A 25,252-nucleotide genomic window follows, 5' to 3' on the forward strand; every position below is an offset into this window, starting at 1 on the left:
CCCCCTCCTCCCTGGTCTGGGGTGATCCCATGCCTGTGACTGAGTGTGCTCAGATCCTGGGGGTGGGGGACTATAGGAGGAGAGCATTGAGGGAGTAGGCTGGTCTAGCTGGAAGAGGTCAGGGGAACGTCAGGGGAGGGTTTGGGCTCGGGGAACCAGGAAGAGTGGGGGAAGGGGAAGAGCTGTCTCCAGAGGCAGATCTCCTAGCTGAGGACAGAGGCTATATTGTCCAGCTGGGCGGTTGCTGCAGCTGGGCGGGGAGCTGCACAGCTCGCCTCTTCCAAACTCTTTCATTTTGCTGAGGCTGGGGGGTGAGGGAAGGCAAGTCTTCCCTCCACATTTGTGGCCCTGGGGGTTACAATGGTTGCTGAGAAACAAGGTTTTATTTGAGAAATAATGCTTCCCAGGAGCAGATGTGTAGCTCTCCCACTTCCTGAGAAACCAGATGCTGTGAGCTCACTTAGCGCTCGAGGTGACGCCCTCAGCACTAACTGGGACCCTGCCTTGGGATCCAGAGCCTAGTGTTTGACTCTGTTTAGAAGAAACTAGGCCATGTGGATTGGAATACACGAGGGACCCGACCAGACTGAAGTTGATGCCAAACCTGCAGCCTCTGGTCGCTCAAGATTTACGTAGGTTGACAGGGCTGACCCATCCTGGGACCCATTTCCACGGTTGGGCTTCTGAAAGAGTCCACGCATTCTTATGACTGAGGATGGGGGCCATACCGGTGCCTACCTTTCCCTTGAACTTAACAGTACCCTGTTGGGCCACGGTACAGGGAGTTTACCTCCCTGCCTTTTCTGTGCGCAACCAACACGAACCTCTTTCCAGTCAGCCTTTCCTAGCTTCATCCTTCTTTCCATCATCATTTACCCAGACCTCAGTATTACAGTGAGGGGAGTGGCTTGAAATGAAGGCTTTGGAGGATGTGACTGAGGCTGCTGCCTGCGGTGGAGCTGTAGTATGCAAGCGCTGCCTTGTAGGCTATAGGTACAGGCAGCCTGGGCCGGAGCTTTTTCTCCCTACCCACAGGGATCACAGCACACCAAGCCACTTATCGGTCAACTTCAGAAGTCAACGCACCAGCAATAAACTACAAGAGCGGCTGCTGCTGCAGTTGGCCCAGGAAAGCCACCTGTGTCACTGTGCTTTCATCTCCTTACACCTCCCGCCCCACACTTCCTCTTGGCTCCAAGTCCCCAAAATTGTCAACTGAGGTTTCCGTGGCTTTCTGTGCTCCCACCCCCTTGTGACCTTAAGGATTCTCTGCCACTGTTCTAACCTCTTTCCTGCCTCGCAACAATGAAGTCTGTCCCTAGCTGTTTGGAAAATTCCCACTGCCTGTGCATTAAACGTGGCCTCAGTTGTAACCTAGACCACCCCGTCAACCGTAACTCCACTCTGCCTGTGTGGTATAGCCTAGGACAGCAGACACATCACCTTTCCAGACTGAAGGGTGGAGGTTTATGGAGACACCACCTCAAGGACATGAGGGTTTATCTCTAGAGTTCCCGCTTCATCTTATGACTAAAATAAACAGTACAGGAAATATAACAGATACTCTCAAGTATTAAAGGTAAACACCAGGTAAAAATGGAGGGGAGCTGATGCAAATTCCCAGTTTTGGGGCCTCAAATCAACAGATTCCTCTTGTAGTCCCACCCACCACCTGCATAAAATGGTGTCCAGTACTGAGAGGAAACTTTAGAAAGGGTGTGTGTGTGTGTGTGTGTGTGTGTTCGAACAAAAAATGCAGAATGCGGCATGCACACCAAAACACTTAAGCATTAAAGTGAACTTTAAAGATCAGATTTATTTGGAGAAAACAAAAAACCCCACAACCTAAAGGATGGGATTTTACATCTCAAGACATCTCCCAGGTATTAAGTCTACAGATTACAAATCATTTTCATAGAAGATATTTTTGTACAAATTTTACACGTATTGAGGAGCGGGTCATAAATCCCTGTTTGTTTTAACAGGGTGGCAGGGTAGAGGAATGGGGGAAAAAAACAGCTTTTTTGGACACATCTATTTGGAAGCAGACATGAAGAGGGCAAACCCTACTTTTTCATCATCTATAGCAAATGGTTAAAAAAAAATACCCTCTCAACCTTGGGTATCTCTAAAAGCCACTTCCTAGCTACTACCCACTCCAAGCCAATTATTTAAAGTTACTTCACTTGGTATGTCTTTTATGTCCACTGGGTAAATGATTCATTATGCTCACTGCTGCAGCACTCATAAACCAACACCCCTGCATGGCTGTAAAGGGTCTAACCTAGGACTGATGCGAGAGGAGACCAAGATGTCTTTTCTCTGCAGGTACCAATATTGCCTGTAAGGACACCATCTGTTGAGCTGACAGTACCAAGGTGCACATAAAAGCAGGCAAGTAAAGCTACTGTGTTGCAAGAGAAGCCAGGACCTTGTGAAATGTTCTTCTCCATTATCATTTATTCTCTCAAGGGGATGCTAAAAAAACAGAACCAAAAAAACCACACATTGGTCTAAGCCACATTATAAATCCAAACATTGGTGTGGGATTTCACTTGGAGAGAAGGAAACTTGTTTTTTAAAAAGCCCCTCAAACCCCAATCAAGGTTGTAAGAAAGGCTCCCAATTTTACCACCCTCGCTCACCACCTAAGACTGGTAATTCTAAAGTTTTCTGAGGTGTAGAAGGGGTCAAAGCAGCAGGAGCACGAATGGCTGGAGGGAAGGAGCATCAAAACACGAAGGAGCCAAGATCTGCTTGAGAAAAAGCAGTGATGCTTCCTCACCGGACAGCTCCCAGGGGCTCTAGAGAATGCTTAGGAGGTCAAGTATGTGACTTAAGCAGAAGCTGCCTGTGGGAAGGTAACAGGAAAGAGTAGCATGAACGTAAGACAATGCAAGAGTCTAAATTTTTAAAGCTTCAAGATTTCAACAGAATGTGGATATATTTGAACTTTCAGAAGGGATAGTGTTTAAGAAAGGGTGAAACCAGGACACATAAAAGACCTGGGAATTCCCACAACCCCTAAGTGCTTCCTGCTCCAGGAGGTAAATGATTATGTGTTTACTGGAGGTCATACCATTTTCCCTGTTACTGGTGCAAAATAATTCATCAAATCCCCAAGCTTCTTTTCAAATCACGATTTCCCCATTTACTTTGGCCACCAAACAGTCCTATTCTTCAGTGGCCTGTAGACTCACTTCCACCTACCCCCCTGGGGGGCACAAATGAAGGAACTCCCCCTTAGGCTGGCCCCAGTAACTCAGAGTTAAGTAAGAGGTGGGGCTGGCAGCCTCCTGGAGACTAAAACAACATCAGAGACTAAACCTACCTTGCCAAGAACGGAGAATTTATTCAGATACTGTTTGCTAATTCATGTATGCCCCAACAGGGTAAGAGTTAAAGGCAGAAACCTCACACTCTTCCTCATACCTGCCTGCTGCCCAACCAGGTTCCAGACACTGCATCACTGTCACTGCCACCTTGCTAAACGGAGGCCCCTAGGCACTAATCACACAGGCAACTGCACGCGTCATACAAATGCACCACAACTTTAAACTTACAGCATTAAAAGCTGTACGTCTCTCTCTGGCTACATTGGTGATTCTCCAGTTAGTTCAATATTTTAAAGGCTGCAGCAGCATGCAAAAGAATTTCATTTTGTTTCTTTAAAAAAAAAAAAAAAAGTTAAGAAAGGTATCCAGGAGATGGTGAGTTTTATTTTGTCTTGTCTGGATAGAGGTTTGATTTGCTCTCGAATGTTCCAGGGTGGTGAGAGACTAGGAGAAAGCACAGAATGCAGGTCTATTCGGTGTAATCTTCTCCCTCATTTTCATCTTCACCATCAACGGCAAGAGCAGCATACTTGCTTGCAGAGCTGAACTTCTGTAATAGACAAGATCGATAAGAACAAGCAGCGGGCCTCCCTGGTGGCGCAAGTGGTTGAGAGTCCGCCTGCCGATGCAGGGGATACGGGTTCGTGCCCCGGTCTGGGAGGATCCCATGTGCCGCGGAGCGGCTGGGCCCGTGAGCCATGGCCGCTGGGCCTGCGCGTCCGGAGCCTGTGCTCCGCAACGGGGGAGGCCACAACAGTGAGAGGCCCGCATACCGCAAAAAAAAAAAAAAAAAAAAAAAAGAACAAGCAGCAATGCCTATTTCCAGCCACTCTGTTTGCAGCCCCAAATGTACAGGATTTCAATGGCTAAAGTAAGCTACAATAAGTTGAGGGCAAGTCTTTGACACTCACAGAGGCTGGATTTTCTTCAGCTTTCTTTGGCTCAGGTGCAGATCTGGAGTCTTGATCCTTTTTGCCATCTTTCCTGCAGAGACATGAACAACTTTAGGAGAGGACTCTCCCAACACTCACAAGCAGTTCTGAGGTACTGAATACGCACCTCCAATCAACAGTTCTGGCTATCTGGACATTTTGTAATCTAGATTCTCAGAATTGTAACTGACTATATTGGTTGACTTTAATGGGTTCACAGTGGGAGATCTGGCAAGGCTTGGAGAACCAAGAACTTGCTCATACAAAGACACAGGTAGCTAGCATCAGATCAAAGGTTACAAATGAGCAGGGAACACACACGTACCTATCTGACTCCTTCCAGTGGTCTTTGTTCCCTCCATCTCCTGGACCACGGCTGGAATTTCCACTTTGGCCTTTTGGGGCACTCACCCCATCTACTTTATTTTCATCTGCTTGAGTGGAGACACAAAAATAAATGGAAGTCAGTAAAATAAACACTCCTCCTCTCCCAGGTTTCCCTTAAGCTGAAGAGAAGTGTGCCCACATGTACTGAGGGAAATGAAAACTACCCCCAATCCAGATTTCCTTCCTAAGCCCTTCTTCCCTTCTATTATCAGACACACACACACACACACACACACACACACACACACACACACACACACCGCAAACAAGATCCACTAAAAAATTCCACCGTGGGGTTACGCCATCATAAAAAGCAAAGTGGAAATAAGGACTATGATGCTGTGTAGTGACCTTGGCCTTGCAGATGGCAACATTTCTAATCTGGACTGAGCAGGTCAATTTCCTTCCGATTCTTTTTTTTCCCTTTCAAAGAAATGTTCTACCAGGAAAGGGCAGGGCTCTGTTTTCTCCAAAAAGGCCACTCCTGCCCTCTACTGGCAAGAAAAGGCAGACAATCAAAGAACCTTTAACACAAAAAAATGGGTGCAAAATACAATGATATTCAGTATTTTGTGACTCCTCTATGGGGACTTTTTTATTTAGGCCTCTATCGGGGCGAATAACCTATTCCCCTCTTGGCCTTACCTTTCCTTACTGGTCCTTCCTCAGATGGTTGAGCTGGAACTACTTTCCCTCCACCACTAGAAGGAAAACATGTAATCACATCCATCAGCTATCTTAGGGAAGGAACAGGTAAGAAACTTCTACTTCAAGTGAAGTTTTACAGAGAACCAAAAGTACATACTTAATGCTGTGAAACATTAAAATATGGGAAAGCAACAATGAAAGCAATTATGTGAACTTGACCAATGTCATGTCCTTTAGAATTATCATAGTCATGCTAGGTTAATCTTATCCCTCTACTTTACAAATGAGAATCCTAAAACTTAGGGAAGTGATGTGACCCCCAAGGCCGTACTGCCAGAATGTGGCATTGGCGGGTTCCGATTTATAGTGTGTGCAGGTTGAGTCACCAAAGTGATGTTAACCAGCTACCAAAACTCCAGAAAACTGAACCACCAGCACACCACAGAATTTGAACTATGACAGCAAAGATGGCAGAACTTATCAGACGCCATAAGGCCAGTACCCCACAGGGCACCTTCCACCATGATAGCACAGCACTGAAGAGTCTATAGCCAACCAACTGCTATGTTTCCAAGCTGACTCACCTTGTAGGGGACTGCTGCTCTGTGTCTGAGCTCTGAGATCGAGCAGGAGGGTTAGAACTTCGCTTCACCCAAGCATTCTCCTTTGGTGGAGGGGCTGGCATTACCTTTAGAGGCTGTTCAGGTTTGGGAGGCTTAGAAGTTGGAGACTGACAGTCTTCCTCTTTATTGGGTGTTTCATTTTCTAGAGACTTCTCACTCTCTCTCCTTCGTGAATCTGTGAAGTCAGAATGGGAAGGTCAAAGCATCAGGAAAAAAGGGCTTATTGGACAACAATCTATTAAGACCTCAACAGAGTGGCAAACGGTCCACATCTGAGTTTACTGCTTTCCATCATTCTTTTTTTTTTTTGCAGTACGCGGGCCTCTCACTGCTGTGGCCTCTCCCGTTGTGGAGCACAGGCTCCGGATGCGCAGGCCCAGCAGCCATGGCTCACGGGCCCAGCCGCCCTGCAGCATGTGGGATCTTCCCGGACCGGGGCATGAACCCGTGTCCCCTGCATCGGCAGGCGGACTCTCAACCACTGCGCCACCAGGGAAGCCCCTCCATCATTATTCTTAAATACAGACCTGAATTTGATTCCCAATAGATAAAATTATCCCCAAACTGGTTTCCAAATGTCCTCTGGCGAAAATGTTTTACTGATGCAAGAGAAACAGGAAAAATGATGACACTCCAAGGATAGCTATCTGACCTCTCCTAGGAATGAGAATTCTTTATTTTAGGATTATCATCTTTCTGTATTCTCCGTGTTAGAACGTTGGTACTTGAAGAAGGATACCTATATGTGTATGAAGGGGACCTACAATGAAATTGTAAACTCGAGGAACCACTGATCACCTTCCACATAGAGGCTCAATGCACATGTGCACACACACCCATAACAGAAGTCTCTTCTGGTACACATTTCTCAGACTTTTCAAAGCAGATGTGAAAGTCAGATCAATCCATGCTAATACTCCAAAATCTCTGCATAATTTGGTTATGGATAGGTTATGGAAAAGGGCAATAATGAGATACCCACCCTGGTCTGACTTACTTCTGCCAGATGTGGCTGAGGTCCCCGATTGTGATGACTCACTTCCTGTCCTCGATCGTTCCCGTTCCTGAGTTTCTTCACTTCGCCAGCTTGGGTGTCTGTATAAAAGAGAGTTAACAAAATACATCATGTCCAGCTCAGTGAAGGCCACCCTGGACCCATGCCGACCCCTCAGGAACTATCGCTTATTAATATTTCAGCATGCTGGCTTTATTTACGTGTGGGTGCACGCACCTGTCTCTTGCTCAAATCGTTTGAAAGCGGCAGACATTAACATTCTTTGGCTCTAAATACAGGTATCCCCTGCTTTTCCAAAGTTTCCTTTATGCCACTTCACTTTTACAGAAAGATCCATATATGCTGCTGCTAACCGAAAGAAATCCAAAGAGGATTTCTGCTTTTACAAAAAAAGGCGAAAAGCAAAAATAGCATTCAGCGATTGTTCTGCAGCAAGCTGTTACCTGTTAGCAAGATGTGTCCTAAAATAACTGCTTCTTCACTTTACACCATTTCGGCTTATAAGAGGTTCCGTAGGAACGCTCTACTTTTGGACAGCAGGGAAACAAGTGCCTCAGCAAGTGTCAGCTAGGGTTAAGAACATTCCCCTACACAATCTACGACTCTGCCCTCCCTTAGTGGTAACATAGTTCCACAAATTGCTCAAAACCAGGCCTAGCTTTTCAGCGTATTATAGGAGGTGTCTACCCTATTGGATGTCATGCCATCTTTTTAATAATAAACGCTCCTTTACACTATCCTGAAATAACAGATAATATAACCAACATACACACAAATAAAAATAACTGGAAAATAATTTACAGCCTACACTTAGTATCAGTGAAAACATTTTGTCTACTCCATCCCAATAACTTGAAAAGAGGTAAATCCATTCACCTCAATGGTGGGAGTTTTACTCTATACAATAAAGCAGGGTTTCGCAAAGTTTTTCTTAAAGGGCCAGATAAACTTTATTTATAAAAACAGGTACAGGCCACAATTTGCAGACTCTTGTATTAAAGTACCACCAGGGCCCAGGAGGCCTTTTGAAAATCATGAGGGATAAACAACAACTCTTCATTGGGTAAAGAAACTTTCTCACATGCTGCAGACCACCTAGCAGCCCCACCCCCCACACACTAATGCTAGTGACAACCAGTAACACCCACATGAATTTCCCAAGTGCCCCCTGGGGAATGTAAGCCCCCATTAAGAATCACTGGACTGGGGACTTCCCTGGTGGTCCAGTGGCTAAGACTCTGCACTCCCAATGCAGGGGGCCCAGGTTCCATCCCTGGTCAGGGAATTCGATCCCACATGCCACGAATAAGAGTTTGTGTGCTGCAACTAAGACCCGGCACAGCCAAATAAATAAAATAAATAAATGTTAAAATAAAGACTCAGGATTAAAAAAAAAAAATCACTGGATTCATGGATGTGAAATCCGTAATACAAGACCACCTCACCTCTCCCGAGGCCGTCGTTCTAGTTTTGGCTCATCCAACTGACGCTGCAGTTTCTCCTGTTCCTTCTGTAGCCGCTCTTCTACTTCTCGTTCTCTAGCAGCTGTGTCAACAGGCTTGGCCCCTCCAAAGATAGAGGCTGCTCGACTGGACTGGGATGTGCTAGCAGAGGAATCATCTTCCTTAGGAGTACTCCGAGGCTTTAGGTTCAGTTTGGGTCTTTGGGGGGGACCTAAGTTAAATGAAACTCTAAGTAATAGTTTTTGAAAATCATCAGAAGCCGATGACTGAAAGCCAGACTTCCAGACATACCTCTTACAAAATGCTATTTGGGATTCAGATTAGTGAGTGGCCTAGCCAATCCAGCAAAGGTAAAAAGGGAGATCATTAAAAAATGGGTGGCCCAAAGAACCAAGTCCAATTAATCTTTCCACTACCACATCCATGATGCAGTACCAGACTGAGGGAAAGACTAAAAACAGTAAAAATTTCAATGATAAATTAAGCATTTATCATGATTACTATTACCTGGGGGAAATTTTTTGACTATGGTAAGTTATTGGATGAAAAGTATCTTGTTAAAAAAATGTGGTCTGGGGCTTCCCTGGTGGCGCAGTGGTTGAGAGTCCGCCTGCCGATGCAGGGGACGCGGGTTTGTGCCCCAGTCTGGCAAGATCCCACATGCCACGGAGCGGCTGGGCCCGTGAGCCATGGCCGCTGAGCCTGCGCGTCCGGAGCCGGTGCTCTGCAACGGGAGAGGCCACAACAGTGAGAGGCCCGCGTTCCGCAAAAAAAAAAAAAAAAAAAAGTGGTCTGGAAGATGGATTGCTTCAGTAGGTTAAGACAAACTTGTAAAAGTATGATGCGGAAGGCTCTAGTTCTTATATTCTTATCTCTGTGTATAATATAAATTTGATGGTGATTCATAGGGCAAAGTATGCAACACCGAACATTAGAATATAAACTGTAAGGGAGTCTGACTTCTTCCTGGATCCAAGTTGTCAGAATATTTCAAGATGAACCTGAGTGCTTCAAGGACATTGTATTTCTCAAAATCAGTGTTTACAAAGAAAGGCTGTGTACATCAACCACCTGACACCACAAAAACCACTGAAACCTCCCGATAACATGCTTAGTGCTGCGCTGTCTTCTCATAACTACTATGCTGAATTTGGTATCTATCATTCTTACGCGTGTCTTTGGTCTTTTACTACATATCTATGTATCTGCAAACAGAGTATTGTTTAGCAAGATTTAAATTTTCTACAAGGGTTTTAAGTTGGTAGTTTATATAACTTCCGAGATACATTTTTCATCTGTATAACCCTGCGAAGAGGCCATTACCTATGTGAATAGGGTACAACTGGGGTCAGAAAGAGGAACTCATTGAAGTCACACAGCTAACACCTGGTGGACCAAAGAATGAAATCCATGTTATTGAAGCAACTCCACTGTTCCTCCCACTATGGTACACAACGTCTCCTTCTTCCTTTGGTAATTTCGTTTACCTACTCAACAAATAATCGGAACACCTATATTTCAGGTACCATGCTAACGTCTGGAATATGATGGCTGGGCAGTTTTTGTGGAAGGGATGGAGACAACACTGAAGAGACAGAGCAGTGAAGGCCCTTGTGTGTCAGAGGTACAAAGGGGTATCTTTCAGGCCACGAGGAGACAAGATAGGGTTTTAGAAGGAGGAGAATAACCTAATTAGATATCGTTCCAGAAAGACTACTTGGGCCAATGTGAAAATGGAGCGAGGCAGGGAAATGTTAGTAACGTGGGCATAGCAATGAAGTCTGAACGGAGGTAGTGGCAGTGACCCTGAGGACAAGGTGGGGGGGCAGATCTTAGAAGGAGTGGGGGGTTTGAGCATCAGCGGGGAAGGGGGGCTGGAAATCAGGTGTACAGCCATTGGGGGAGGCAAGAAATGGCATGAGAGGCAAAGGTCAGTAGTGAATGAAGACTACATCTGAGCCTCGACTTTTCTCACAAGTAAAGGGAAGACAATAACTGTACATCTACCACATAGAATACTTAAATAATACCTGTATGAGCACTCAGCTCACTGTTGGTGCAGCGTAAATGCTCAATAAATGTTAGCTATTATTTCCAGGTTTCTTGCATGGAAATAGAGGTAACAGGTATCAGCAATGCTTTTAAGAATAAATTTTAGGGACTTCCCTGGTGGCACAGTGGTTAAGAATCCACCTGCCAATGCAGGGGACACGGGTTTGAGCCCTGGTCCAGGAAGATCCCACACGCCACGGAGCAACTAAGCCCGTGTGCCGCAACTACTGAGCCTGTGGTCTACAGCCTGTGAGCCACAACTACTGAGCCCGTGCACCGCAACTACTGAAGCCCGTGCTCCGCAACAAGAGAAGCCACCACAATGAGAAGCCCACGCACCGCAACAACGAATAGCCCCTGCTTGCCGCAACTGGAGAAAGCCCGTGTGCAGCAACAAAGACCCAACACAGCCAAAAATAAATTAAAAAAATTTAAAAAGCCACTGCAATGAGACACCCACGCACCGCAAGGAAGAGTAACCCCCGCGTGACTTAACTAGAGAAAGCCCGCGCACAGCAATGAAGACCCGTTGCAGCCAATGAATGAATGAATGAATGAATGAATAAATAAAATGACATCACTCAAGTCAGAACAAATGGTGGCCATTTATAATATTTTTTGAGAGGTCAGAGTTGTAACACAATATATGTTTTATATAAATGATACAGTATCAGGAGCATAATTTTAGAATAGGTACACTGACATCTCACCATTAATTAATGAGTATCAACTACTTGGTATCAATGGCATTGAAATAAGCAACACCTGGTTTTTAACCCACAGTGCCAACCAATTACTGGCTATGAGACCATGTTTGAGCCTCATTCCTTCACTTGAAAAATGGGGCTAAAACAGCCTATTTTAAGTGAGATCATACTGTAAGAATGTCTGGCAAATGTTTTTTCCTTTTTCCTTTGTTTATTCAATTAAATTTTTTTTTATTTTTGAGGTACACGGGCCTCTCACTCTTGTGGCCTCTCCCGTTGCGGAGCACAGGCTCTGGACGTGCAGGCTCAGCGGCCATGGCTCACGGGCCCAGCCGCTCCGCGGCATGTGGGATCTTCCCGGACCAGGGCGCGAACCCGTGTCCCCTGCATCGGCAGGCGGACTCTCAACCACTGCGCCACCAGGGGAAGCCCTATTCAATTAAATTTTAACTGAAAAAATCTATATGCTAAAACAGGTTAGAACTACACTTTATTTCCATTATGTCCATTTTTATCTAATGCTCTTTCCATTATGTTCCGATGCAAACTTTACTATGTGTAGCTTCTATCTGTGCCCAGTTAAGGGGTTTGAAACGTAACTGAAAAATTTCCAACCAGTTACTCTAGTGGTAATGCCCCATTAAGTAAGCAAAAGCAAATGATTACCTCTATCATCACGCCTATAATCATCCCGAGAGTAATCGTCTCTGGAGCTCCATGACCGGTCATCTCGTCTCTCATATCTGTCTTCATAGCGGTCCCCACCTCCTCTGTAGTCGTCATCCCTACGGTACCCACTACCAAATGCTCTTCTGCCACTGCCTATCCTGGAATCGTAGCCTGTAAACATATCCCAAATTGTAATCATCACACTGGAGGGGAGAAGGCAAGAAAGGAGTTCTTAAAAGAAAGCAATTTAACTTAATTGTGTTTTACAATGACCTCTATCATAGTCTCTGCTGCCTCGGTCATCATAGCGATCTCGGCCCCCGTATCGATCCATGTCCCGGCGTGGGCCATCACGGTAACTGTCCCGATACCCATCACGATATCGGTCTGAATCGTAACGATCTCGAAACTCTAGAGAGGAAAGAGACAGGTAACATCATTCCTTTTTCTTTGACACATACTGATAAAAACAAACATAGCCCATTAGGTCAGTTTGCTTTCATGACTTCATATTCACTGCTGTGTCTGTTTACATTAAAAAAACCAAAAAACAAAAAACAATCACACTATATCCAAGGTAGAAGAATTTGTATTGAATTAAGGTTTCCTTGGTATTTATTTTAAAAAGTTCTCCACTAATTCAATAAATGTTGCTGGGCTAACAATTTAGGAGGGAGTTAGGGGAGAGAAAAATCTCTATACAGCAGTACTGCCTTATGTGTGGTTTCACTTTTTGAAGTTTCAGTTACCTATGGTCAACCATAGTCCAAAAATTTTAAATGAAAAATTCCAGAAATACACAATTCCTAAGTTTTAAATTGCGTGCTGTTCTGAGTAGCATGATGAAATCTCGTGCCATCTCCCTCCAACCTGCCCAGGATGTGAATCATCCCTTTGTCCAGCATATCCACGCTGTACAGTACAGGACAGTAAGATATTTTGAGAGAGAGATATCACATTCATGTAACTTTTATTACAGTATACTGTTATGTATAGGAAAAAACATAGCATAAAACATAGGGTTCAGTAATATCTGAGGTTTCAGGCATCCAGGAGGGTTCTTGGAATGTATCCCCACAGATGAGGGGGGCAGGGACTACTTTATATTCCATAATGAACTTCCAGGATTAAAGATGTGAATACTAAAAATGTAAGTACAAAGCACCAGAAGAAAATATAGTTGGAATCTTTCATGCCTGATACCAAAGAACCAAAGACTACTTAAAAAGTTTAGCATGGAGGGAATTCCCTGGCGGTCCAGTGGTTAGGACTTCATGCTTCCATTGCAGGGGGCCTGGGTTCCATCCCTGATAGGGGAAATAAGATGCCGCAAGCCACATGGCCTGGCAAACAAACAAAAAGTTTAGCACAGAAAAACAATACACATACCACAAATCTGAGAGGCAAACAAAATAAGAAAAACATATGTAACATATGACAACCGGTTAATTATCTGTTACTGCTTAAGTAACAGGAACTAAAACGGGACATTGTTTTCTACTGCCCAAATGGAAAGGTTAAAATAAATGATATATCTTGTAGTGGCAAAGTTTAGCACAATAAGTCAATTCCTACTCTGCTGAGTTAAAAATAGTTCAAAGGCCTTGAAAGTTGTTTCGGAACTATATACTAAAAGATTTAAAAAACATGTATACCCTCTGGGCCAGCAATTTAATTTCTAGGAATTTAACCTGAGCAAGTAACTGGACACATTATACAGATATACATATAAGAAGGTTCTTTGGATTGTTGTTTATAATATTAAAATCGTTGCATGCTATTTAGCTTCAGGTGACATGTCAGAAACCCAGATTTTTATATGGAAAAAAAAAAACCCTCAATGTCTAAACATGAACAAATTAAAAAACAAAACAAAAAAACTTAAAAGGCATTTTGAGTTTAATTGTGAGTAGGCCTAAGAAGTATCTTAGTTTTATGACAGCTTTCTTTTTTTTTTTTTTTTTTTTTTTGCGGTATGCGGGCCTCTCACTGTTGTGGCCTCTCCCGTTGCGGAGCACAGGCTCCGGATGTGCAGGCCCAGCGGCCATGGCTCACGGGCCCAGCCGCTCCGCGGCATATGGGATCCTCCCAGACCGGGGCACGAACCCGCATCCCCTGCATCGGCAGGCGGACTCTCAACCACTGCGCCACCAGGGAGGCCCGACAGCTTTCTTTTAAAACAATGGTTTCATTTTGCAAAGGCCATCATTTTGTCTAGTGAACATTCATCCACAAGTAGTTTAAATTTTAAAAATTAAGGGACTTCCCTGGTGGTGCAGAGGTTAAGACTCCGCGCTTCCAGTGCAGGGGCATGGGTTTGATCCCTGGACCGGGGCGGGGGGGATGCAGACGGACAGGGGGATGACACTAAGACCTCACAAGAGGCTTGGTGCGGCCAAACAAAACAGGTCTTGAATTTTACCCTTGTCATCACATGTATGTTATGCTATCAAATATTCCATTATATAGACAAACAACTACTTAGTCATTTCTTTACTCAACAGTAGGTCCTTTCCACTAAAGAAAGAAATGACAGTGTTGAGTCTTTCTTCATGTATTTCAATAAAGTTGTAGCATTTTCTCCACAAATGTTTTACAAAGCTTTTATTGGATTTAGGTGGTGTGTGTAAAAGTTGTAATTTATCCCAGCTCCTACCCCATGACATTCTCTACTCCCCTTCTCTAAATTACACTTTATTTGCATAATGTTTTTCTCTCCTGGTATAAATAATGTCCAACAAAGACAGTATTTTTGTCTGTTTTGTTCACTGCTGTATCCTGAGCTTACAAAAGTATCTGGCACGTGGTAGACATTTAGTATTTTTGAAGGTAATGAATTTTCTGTTATTTTAAAAGGCATCTTACATTTTTTTCTGGATCTACTGCTACCCTCCCCTTTATCTGCTATTGTGATCATCTACATTAACACATTTGTCCTATTACAAAACAACCCCCCAGAATACACAAGAAACTAACTAGATAAAAATGAACTTACTGTCTCCAAAGCTATCATCACCTCTTCTAGGTGGGTAGTCATCAAAGCTGTCTGTAGCAGGACGGGCCCTCCAGTCTGTATCTGTTTTGTCAGAATCCCGATTTCTATCTCGGCCAAAAGAACGATCATCCCTGTCTACAGATACATAAAATGAAAAAACACTGGTTAGCTCACAAAAACTTTTACCAGATATTTCTCATATGCACAGAGGCCCCCTCCTGCCCCCACATACTGTACTTCTTGCTTACACCACAGCGTCATCACGAAGTTGCCCCAGGCCCCATAAGTGTACTCTCCAACTCAACCAAGTGACTCCCTTCCTCATATTTATTCCTACTGGTTTAATGCTTACCTGTCTCATCTTCTGTATAGGCATCTTAAAATTTTTTAAAGATAGGCCAGGAACTCCCTGAAATATACATGAATCAGGCTCCTCTTGTGTCCAGTGTGCTGCTAGGTACGTAATCTATTTAGTTTATATTTAATGTTCATCTAGGTCAATCAGGGTTTCAGTCTCAACACTACCAACATTTTGGGCTGGACAATTCTTTGTTGGGGCAGCTGTCATACGCATTATAGGATAGTCCCTGGATGCTATTAGACGTTAGGAGCCTTCCCCACAGTTGTGACCACCCAAATGTCTCCCAACACTGACAAATATCCCCTGTGACGCAAAACCATCCTCAGTCAAGAACTACTGCTCAAGGTTAAGGTGGCCCCCACTATCTGCCTCTATTACAAGTTTCTGGGGAAGGGCACCTCTGCTTTGTCTTCCCAGGACCATGACAAAACAAAACATTCAATCATCTTTCCTACCTTTATCCTGTGCTTGATCAGCAACGTCCACTCGAATTCTCCTGTTACCTAGAGACTGAGAGCATAGGACCATATTAACCAACCTTTTGCCCCATTATGCACAAATCCCATGAGTGACCTTGAACGTCTGGGCATAGCAGAAGCACTGGGGGAAGGAAGATAAAGGAAAAACACTGTAATCTAGCCAACACTACAATTTGTTGGCTAAAGAATCCTTTATAAAGACTTGAATATAAAATAACCCCTTAGAATTAACATTTAAGTTGGGCTTAAATGAACGTTAGGTCAATTATCTTACTATTTTTATAAAGTCAAACCTCACAGAATAGATTTAACTTTTTAAACTATCACAGGCAATCTGTCACATGTAATAAATTAAAAACATTTCTAGACAACTAGCTAAATAAAGGTATTATTTGGGTCCAGGGCAATTATGCATTCAAACATTTACAGAGTCCCTATTATGCACCAGCAAAGTTGCATAAAGCATGGTCTCTGTTTATAATCTCAAGTTCTTTCACTCAGTATTACCTTACGATAAATCAGTTCCTCCAGGATACCCTCTGATTTCCCTTTCCCACATCACTATTTATATATTTTGAACCCAATTAATTCTACTGATGATATTTTTCTCATTTCATAGTAGAATCTACAGTTGAAGAAGGGTGACAATGAAATTTAGTTAAGAACACCTGGAATTATATTAAATACCACTATGATGAAATCTCTAAATACAAACTAACTCCTAAGTCTGGGCCATGACAACATTTTATTTAACAGTCAATTCAGCAAACTTCAGATAATAACAATTGTATGGTATTCTTTTTCTTATTCAGACTGAGAGTTAAAAATTAGTAATGTTAATAAAACCTAAAATGACCTGAGAAGAAAAACTTTCAAACAACTTTTGCTTTTCATATATTTAACTAAATACATGAATTTTATTCCTAATTTGACATCTGCTTCAGATTTGACATCTGCTTCAGATTATCATGGTGGTACTCAAGTTATGAGATAGGAAAAATATTTTAAGAGGAGTTGCTTTCAATCACGTCCAATGGCAGACATGGACCATAGAATTATGGCACAAATGGCATTGGAAATTGCCTTCTCAACCAACAATGAGAGGTTTCTGGAATTAAAAGAGAAAAAAAACAGCCTTTTTTTCTTTCGATATATGATCAGTTTGATTTCTGAAGTCACTCACTAGAGATAAAAAAGCAGTTCTTGGATTAGAAACTTCCATCACTAACAAGTAACTAAATGTTTCAATAACCTGCTCTGGCTAGCCTAGGAATCCTTACATGGCACCAATCACTTAAATAACTGTATTTCAATTAGATTTAATTTCCATCCTCCCTCATGTATTAACAGCTAAATCTCCTCTCCCCACTGAACCTCTAGTGTCTGGATTAAAAAACATCTATGGGCAATGTTACAAAGCAGGACTGAATGTTTACTGTCATTCTCCTGTAACAGATTCCCAGGAGCAAGTATTACAAATGACATCTTAGTGAGAAATGTTTGTGAGCCCTCTTAAAAATAAAAAATTACTTCCCTGAAAAAGAGGTAACATCTTTAAATACTAAAATAACATGATTTTTCTATTTGCCTTGATCTGGTCATATTATTTTGAAAAAGCAAAGCCACGGAACTGAGGCAAAGCTGTGAGTGAACTAACGTGAGATTTTATTAAGGACTTCATGGTGGATTTCTTCACAATTTCCCACCTAAACACGTTCCAGAATTACTAGGCCCTGCTGAACTTGCAGAAGGGAGGTGTGCCGTGCTAGATGTTGAATGTTAACCGGTATATTGATAAATAATCCAGGCTTTTCTTTGTAGGTATTATGGGAATCTTCGGAATAGCTACTGACCCGGCCTAAAAACTACCAGTTTGATAAACACAAGAGCTGTTAGCTCCCAGCCCTCAACCCCCACCCTTAGTTTATTTACCTCTTCATTGAGGCTCAGGGCAGTGAACAAGGAATCCAGGTCCTCAAACTCAGCATAACCAAAACCTTTCAACCTCTCAGGATTGCTGGGTTCACGTGGTAAACGCACTGCACTGATCTAAGGAGGAAAGAAACAAAAAATATTTCCTAGTTCAATGTTCTTGTTCATTTGCCTTCTTCTTCTTCTTTTTTTTTTTACGATTGTGTATGCAGTGGATTTCTCTGAAGAATACCCAAGAACCTGGCTGTCTCCAGGAGGAAAACCGGTACAGAGGGGTACAAGAGAGACTTTATCATATACCCTGTTAAACCTTTTCAATTTGAACAATATGAATTTAACCTTTAAAAAACTAAGGAGTTCAGTGTATTCCCTGTACCCCTGACTTCTGCCTCATTCTACATTTCTAGTTTTTAGTTGTTTTTCAGTTAAAAGGAACCGCTTGTGTTCCACAATTAGTTTATTTCCAATTTTTGTCTCTCAGAAATTTGACTCAGTTTTTGCCAAAAAATTTTCTGGGCAGTATATTTTTTGGCAAGCTGACTTATCTGAGAAACATTACTTGTTGTCTTCATATATTAATAGCTTGGCTGAATCAAACACTGGATCATAAACCCTCACCATACTTACCCTTTCTGCTGAATTCTGAGATGGTAAACCACCGAATTGTACTTTTCACTTTTTTTTTTTTTTTTTTGCGTTATGCGGGCCCCTCCCGTTGCGGAGCACAGGCTCTGGACGCGCAGGCTCAGCGGCCATGGCTCACGGGCCCAGCCGCTCCGCAGCACGTGGGATCCTCCCGGACCGGGGCACGAACCCGCATCCCCTGCGTCGGCAGGTGGACTCCCAACCACCGCGCCACCAGGGAAGCCCCACTTTTCACTTTTTATGTCTGTTTTCTTACTCTTTTTACTTATTTCTTCATTTCTCCAATATTTGCATATATTCAAGCTATCTTTTGCATCACTGATTTGATACTTTATTCTGGGCTCCTGAGATATAGATTTTGTCACAGTCGCTTTTAAATTCTAGTTTAACTCAACTTATGAGGAGAGCAGGAAAAGGAACAAAATAAAAAGGGAATAAAATAAAAAGAAGTAGCTACAGACCAATTCTAGAGCATAAAGGAGAAAAGCCTGAACAGGCCAGAGATTATTCAACACTCTACAGAAGAAAGAGGCTACTAGAGAGGAATCGAAAACAGGCCATACTTCTAGATGTACTACATAATTAAACAGAGAGTAAAATTTTAAGTTGCGATAAAAAATAATCACACAAGAAAAGCCAGCTACAGAAGTTGATGGCCCATTGCAGAGAACAGGATCTAGTAAAGAAGTCAACCAACATAACAAAAGTGAAGAAGGGTTGACATATATACACTAATATGTATAAAACAGATAACTAATAAGAACCTGCTGTATTAATAATAATAATAAAAAAAGCGAATGAGGGAGGGACTTCCCTGGTGGTCCAGTGGTTAAGAATCCATCTTCCAATTCAGGGGACGAGGGTTTGATTCCTGGTCGGGCAACTAAGATCCCACGTACCGCGGGGCAACTAAGCCTGCGTGCTGCAATTAGACAGCCCAAGCACTCTGGAGCCCACAACTAGAGAAGCCCGCATGCCGCAATGAAGACTCAACGCAGCCAAAATAAAAAAGTGAAAGAGGGAGCAGATTCTTAGAAGAAACCTAGTTTTTAATGTCTTCTCTTCGGCAAAGACTCTGGAGAAAAACCAGATTGGAAATTATTACTCTTCTTCCATTTTTGAAATCCTAAGTATTTTTTCATCAAAGTTTAGAAAAGGATTCTTAGCACCTCATACTCACTTTTTCGTCTTTCTGGAAACTTCTAGGTCAGTGTTTTCAAACATCCTGCCTTAAGTTTTTAAGCAAGCCTGTGAATTCCATTATATGTGAGCAGACTCCATTAATAAAAACTACACATCTGCTCAGTTAAACGTATTCTTATAAAAAATTAAAATGTAATTTTGATATAAGCCTGAATGTCAATTACAGAATAGCTGAGTTCAGAGAAACTTTCTTCCACTTTCCAACGTTTAACTGGGTATGTCACCTTTAAATTTCATAGAGAAGGGATATATATATATATATAAAATAAATAAAAAATATATACATATATATTTTTTTTGCAGTACGCGGGCCTCTCAACTGTCGTGGCCTCTCCCATTGCAGAGCACAGGCTCCGGATGCGCAGGCTCAGCGGCCATGGCTCACGGGCCCAGCATCTCCGCGGCATGTGGGATCTTCCCGGACTGGGGCACGAACCCGTGTCCCCTGCATCGGCAGGCGGACCCTCAACCACTGCGCCACCAGGGAAGCCCGGGATATATATTTTTGAGAGATTCTCTCTATATCAATAAGGTATTAAATTTGCTGGTAAGACTGTCCAACTGGTTTTGGATGAGAACATTCTGAGCCAAAGGGCCTAAACACCACTAAATTACATACCTGTTTCTTCCAAGTATAGACACAACCTCAGAACCTTTCTCAACACAGAAGTTCAGAGACAGTCACTACCCATACAGTACCCTCCATATCTAGTTAACTGCCTAAAACCTTTACACTTACATTTAATCCTCTAAAGAATTCCTTAATGGAGTCTTCTGTCACATCATAGGGCAGGTTCCCTAGAAAAGCAGTGTAGGGTGGTGATTTGGGAAGACGGCTCCGGTCAATATTGGGTTCCCGAGCAGCCCGTGGAGCAGTGGGCAGGATGGAACGGTCAATTGGAGGTGCCCTATACACATCATCATCATTACTATGCCAAGTGGTTGAAACTAGGATAGAAAAGTAGACATAAGAAATTAGAAGAAACTTCCCTTACTGCCACTGTAGAATAAGAGGACATATGCTAAGCGCCAAGTATTAAATAAGCTATATCAGGAAATAAAGATAAAAAAGGTAGGGGTTCAGCAATAAGGACGCTTTACAGACAAAATGCTTCTGAAATGTCAGAATCAGATAGCAATGCAAAGACTCAGTACTATTTACTGCCTCTTTGTTTCTAAGTATTTCAAGGACTTTCAAGGCCCAGGCTTTCGTTAACAGAATCATAACTTATTCCTTATGCAGCAGAGAAATGAGAGAATATCAATCACTATTTATGGAATGTTACCATGTGCCAGGTACTTCATATTCATTATCTCCCAACTTACCTTTGTAATAATCATGTGAGTTTGTTTCCCATTTTACAGAAAAGGAAACTAAGATTTCAGGAAGGTTTTGTAACTTGCCCAAGGTCACACAGATGGTAGTGCAGTAGGATGGTAATCTTAGTGGAGCTAGGAGATACTGTCCCTACAGCACTGCCCATGAATTTGTACTTCAGGTATCAACACTTACGGAAGATATGATCTAAATGAAATTTCTTGTTACAAAAATAGGTCACAAAAGAAAAAGTATTCTTCCATTTGCAATTAAAGCTTTTAGAGAAAAATGATGGGTGATCAGACTTATGTCATACCCAATGATTTTATAGCTCCTGCCTGTTCCTGGCTATTTCTTGAAGGCACAGAACTTATTCAAATGATACCCCAATGACTCTTCTGCATTTTCCCACCATAATTCCTATTCCTATTCCTTTTCCTCAGACCAGTTCTGTTTACCCAGGGACGCCCTGACTTCATACTAATAGCTCTTAGAACAAATTATTCCTTGACTCTTGAGTATAAAGACTGTATAGGTTATACTGCATATTACTTTATGAGGACATCACAGAATTTCAGACCTAAAATGAAATAATCTAGTCCTTACTTTACAAATGAAAAAAATAAGGCTTAAAAGGATAGCACCCTGAGAAAACCCTGTTACTGCAACACCCAGAATTAGCACTAAACTCTCTTGAATCACCACTTTAGCCCCATCACAAACTCTTAGAGCCCAAACCTAAGATTCTACAAAATACATAAACGTAAGATTGCAGGTTCTACAAAATAGTTTTAAGTTCCTTCCAAATTACAAGTGAGAACCATTATTGTGGAACATATTTTGTCTAGAACGTAATGAAAATTCCAAACATGACGGAAAACAAAAGAAAAGTTACCATCTCCTTCTAGGTCATCTGTTTCATCAGCCCAGCTGACTGGTTTGGGGACATAGGTGCTTCCTCCACCAGTCCCTCCATCCTCAGCCAGGAAGTCTGTTAGGGAGATGGTCTTCCCCTTCTTATTCTTCTTTTTTGCTATTTTAAAAGGGCCAGAGAAAGATTATTCATCAATACTTGGGTATTTACAGAGTTGTACAATGCACTATTGTTAAATATATTTATAAAGAAAGCAACAATAAAGGCCCATCAAAGGTTCAGATTGTGGTACATTTCTGTGAAAGAATTCCATGCAGATATAAAGGAGAAAGCACAATGTACTGGCACAGAAAGTCCGAGATGTGAAAAATAAAAAGTTACAGAATGCATATTATGTTAAGTCCCCCTTTCTTTTAAAAAAAATTTATTTTTGGTTGCGTTGGGTCTTCGTTGCTGCTCGCGGGCTTTCTCTAGTTGCGGCGAGCAAGGGCTACTCTTTGTTGCAGTGCACGGGCTTCTCATTGCAGTGGCTTCTCTTGTTGTGGAGCACAGGCCCTAGGTGTGCAGGCTTCAGTAGTTGTGGCATGAGGGTTCAGGAGTTGTGGCGCACAGGCTCCAGAGCACAGGCTCAGTAGTTGTGGTGCATGGGCTTAGTTGCTCTGTGGCATGTGGGATCTTCCCAGACCAGGGCTCGAACCCGTGTCCCCTGCATTGGCAGGTGGATTCTTAACCACTGCGCCACCAGGGAAGCCCCTACGTAAGTCCCTGTTGTTTAAATATACATTATGCATATGGATGGAAAGGGGTCTGGAAGGGCTTTCAAACTTACTCTGGGAGTAAAACTGAGGTGGGGGCAGCCAGCTTTTATTTCCTACTATATTCACTTGTGTAGCATTTGAGATTTTTGCAGGTTACTACGTTTATTGCTCCCGGGACACAAAGAAATAAAACAAAATCCCTATCCCTAATAATATATTCTGTATGACACTTTGGAGAATTGTTTGATACTTGTAAAACAACCACATGAGGAAGGAATCATTACTATCAATTTACATAGAAGGAAACCAAGTCTCAAAGAGGTTAAATGACCATCCTAAAGTTACAGCGATATTAGATGGCAGAGCTAGAATTAAACCTAAGGTTTTGGACACCAAGTCTAGGGCTCTTCCCATGGGAGCCCCAGCCCCTAAGAAGCTTGTTATTAGTTCTATGGCAGGTTATCACAACCAGGGCAAATGTACTCACTGTCATTTGAAAGTGTTCAAATTGTAAGACTCATATACACAGCTCGATTTCTCTGCCTTCTAGAAAAAAAAAAAAAAGATCTCCTTCTCTACCTTAACACCACATATGAAGATGATATTATACTAAAGGGAAAACATAGGAAATCCCTAAGAACCTACAATTTAAATGTTTCCCATGGTTATGAAATCTTTAGGAATCTCTAAATGGCTCCATTTAGTGGCCTGACCTTGGCTCTTTAACTCTCCAGTCCTCAGAACTTCTGAGATGGCACCCATAAGCAGCTAATGCAGAAGAGTTGAAAGGACTAACTGAAGTTCTAGAACTGGCCCCTGAGAACAGCTGTGACATAATTAAGACAAAAAACAAGCAGCTCTGCTGTTAACAAAGATCATTTCCATGGCTTTTATAATGATGAGTTCCTCCTCCATGTTCCAATTCTCAACAAATTTTCCATCCAAGAGGATGAAGAATGTAACTCGATGCACCATTTGCTTAACTGAATGAAGATTGTTCTCTCACCTGGTACCTGCCTTTCCTTTAAACTACCATCTTCAGGAACTAAAGACCTGCTTGCTACGAATGTTATGAACATTCTGGACACAATATGAATTAAATTCATGTATAAAACAAAGGGAAAAGGGATACCTCAATCAAACTCTTATTATTCTTATGTTGGACTTGACCTCATTTTGCACACTGAGATTATGGTCTCAATGTGCAAAACAGATGAACTTGGCTGTAATTATACAGAGAAAAGATGGTCTTGGATGTGAAGTTTCCATGTCTCTCTCAAGTGACTTAACACTAACCGTGCTCCAAAACTATAATTTATGATCACCAGGTTATATTTTGGATCTATTATATGCTTTGAAAGAAAGCAGCTATGCAAAGCTTAAGTCCTATAGCACTGATATTGCTCCTAGCTCATATGCAAAGGCCTAGGGGAAATTTTAATTTGAATAAGACATAAAGCATACCTCTGTGGTAGAATGCTTACAATGTATAGGCTTATTTTAGTTGTCCAATTTAAAAATAAGTGTCTGGGGGCCTCCCTGGTGGCGCAGTGGTTAAGAGTCCGCCTGCCGATGCAGGGGATACGGGTTCATGCCCCGGTCTGGGAGGATCCCATATGCCGCGGAGCGGCTGGGCCCGTGAGCCATGGCCGCTGGGCCTGCGCATCCGGAGCCTGTGCTCCACAACGGGAGAGGCCACAACAGTGAGAGGCCCACATACCGCAAAAAGAAAAAAAAAAAAAAAAAAAAAAAAATAAGTGTCTGGGACTAGTATGGTGCTAGCTAGAGATCTTTACCTTCATGGGGCTTAACGTATCATGATCTGTCTGGTCACTGAGAAAATAAAAATAGAATTGGTGGTCAGTCATACAATGAGGTCAAGTGCAACATAAGAATAGTAAGAGTTTGATTGAGGGATCCCTTTTCCGTTTGTTTTATATATGAATCTAATACCAAAGCAGCACAGTCTGGAATTAACCTGCCCTTTGGTCTGATTCTGGCTTACATCAATTTTCTAAATCAGAGTTTCTCAACTTTTACCCCTTGACTCAAGACAAACAAGTCTCACACTCTCCTTTAATGTTATTTGAAATTTCAGAATAATAAGTATCATGACCAAAAAAAAAACTAAAGCACTGTTTTAGAATGTCTTTTCAAATCATACATCTCCCTCTCCCCTGATTCTGTGACTGGCCCCTCCAAAAACTTCTGGCTGAGAAATCACTGTTGGATGATGGACAGTCTTCAATTAAAGACAGGCTAAAATTCCTTCACAAGATCCCTAACTTCCGTTTCTTTAAATCTAGCAGCAGCATTGACTCAATCACAATATAAGCAGCAGATTTAAAGGAACAAGCCTTTAAAAAGTAAAATGAATAAACCTAAATGTTTGCTCCACTCTATTTTATTTCAGTAACCGAGAAACAATGTTATCTAAATCCTCCTGCTTTGCTCCTTCAATATCTAGGTCCATTCCATGTTTAGGATTTCAACAATGTTCTCTTCTTTATAAGTAAAGCATCATTTAATGCTCTAGAGGTATCAATCCCTTGATACAATGACTGAACTGGTCCAACTCTTAGTTTTCTTTAAATCTTATGTGAATTGGTTAAAGTTAAACCAACCACCTAATAAACAAAACACATTCCAATTACTTAAGACCAAATCCACATGGACTAAGAGGAAAAAAAAAAGTATGTCCCAGAAATTTTATTAAATCCTCTAACTGCCTGCTTGTCTCATTACAATTGTAATTTATTCACTAAGTACTAGGTACTTGTGAAGGTCTTTATATACTCATCTAGGTTAAAGAAAAGATCTTACAATTGCAGTCTTCTTCTTTTTTTTTTTTTTTTT

At 42.2% G+C, this 25,252-nt stretch overlaps 1 protein-coding gene across 2 annotated transcripts in view; it reads right to left on the reverse strand.

Annotated features, from left to right (window-relative positions):
- Positions 1-1,802: 1,802 nt before the first annotated feature.
- Positions 1,803-25,252, reverse strand: part of EIF4B (eukaryotic translation initiation factor 4B) — a 28,767-nt gene continuing 5,317 nt past the window's right edge. Inside the window, exons 2-15 of one of the 2 annotated variants that reach the window (XM_060112038.1) lie at positions 21,660-21,797; positions 20,186-20,394; positions 17,599-17,715; positions 15,643-15,697; positions 14,827-14,961; positions 12,105-12,242; positions 11,829-12,002; positions 8,386-8,614; positions 6,923-7,020; positions 5,887-6,100; positions 5,300-5,355; positions 4,593-4,698; positions 4,247-4,319; positions 1,803-3,885 (exon numbers count right to left, since the gene is read on the reverse strand). In XM_060112038.1, coding sequence (XP_059968021.1) covers positions 3,805-3,885; positions 4,247-4,319; positions 4,593-4,698; positions 5,300-5,355; positions 5,887-6,100; positions 6,923-7,020; positions 8,386-8,614; positions 11,829-12,002; positions 12,105-12,242; positions 14,827-14,961; positions 15,643-15,697; positions 17,599-17,715; positions 20,186-20,394; positions 21,660-21,797 — 1,823 coding nt within the window. In that variant the 3' untranslated portion in view covers positions 1,803-3,804. Of the gene's footprint in view, positions 3,886-4,246; positions 4,320-4,592; positions 4,699-5,299; positions 5,356-5,886; positions 6,101-6,907; positions 7,021-8,385; positions 8,615-11,828; positions 12,003-12,104; positions 12,243-14,826; positions 14,962-15,642; positions 15,698-17,598; positions 17,716-20,185; positions 20,395-21,659; positions 21,798-25,252 lie in introns of both variants that reach the window. The other variant, XM_060112037.1, reaches the window with a different exon arrangement.

Source organism: Mesoplodon densirostris, chromosome 11 (genome assembly GCF_025265405.1).
Source record: "Mesoplodon densirostris isolate mMesDen1 chromosome 11, mMesDen1 primary haplotype, whole genome shotgun sequence".
Lineage (NCBI taxonomy): Eukaryota > Metazoa > Chordata > Mammalia > Artiodactyla > Ziphiidae > Mesoplodon > Mesoplodon densirostris.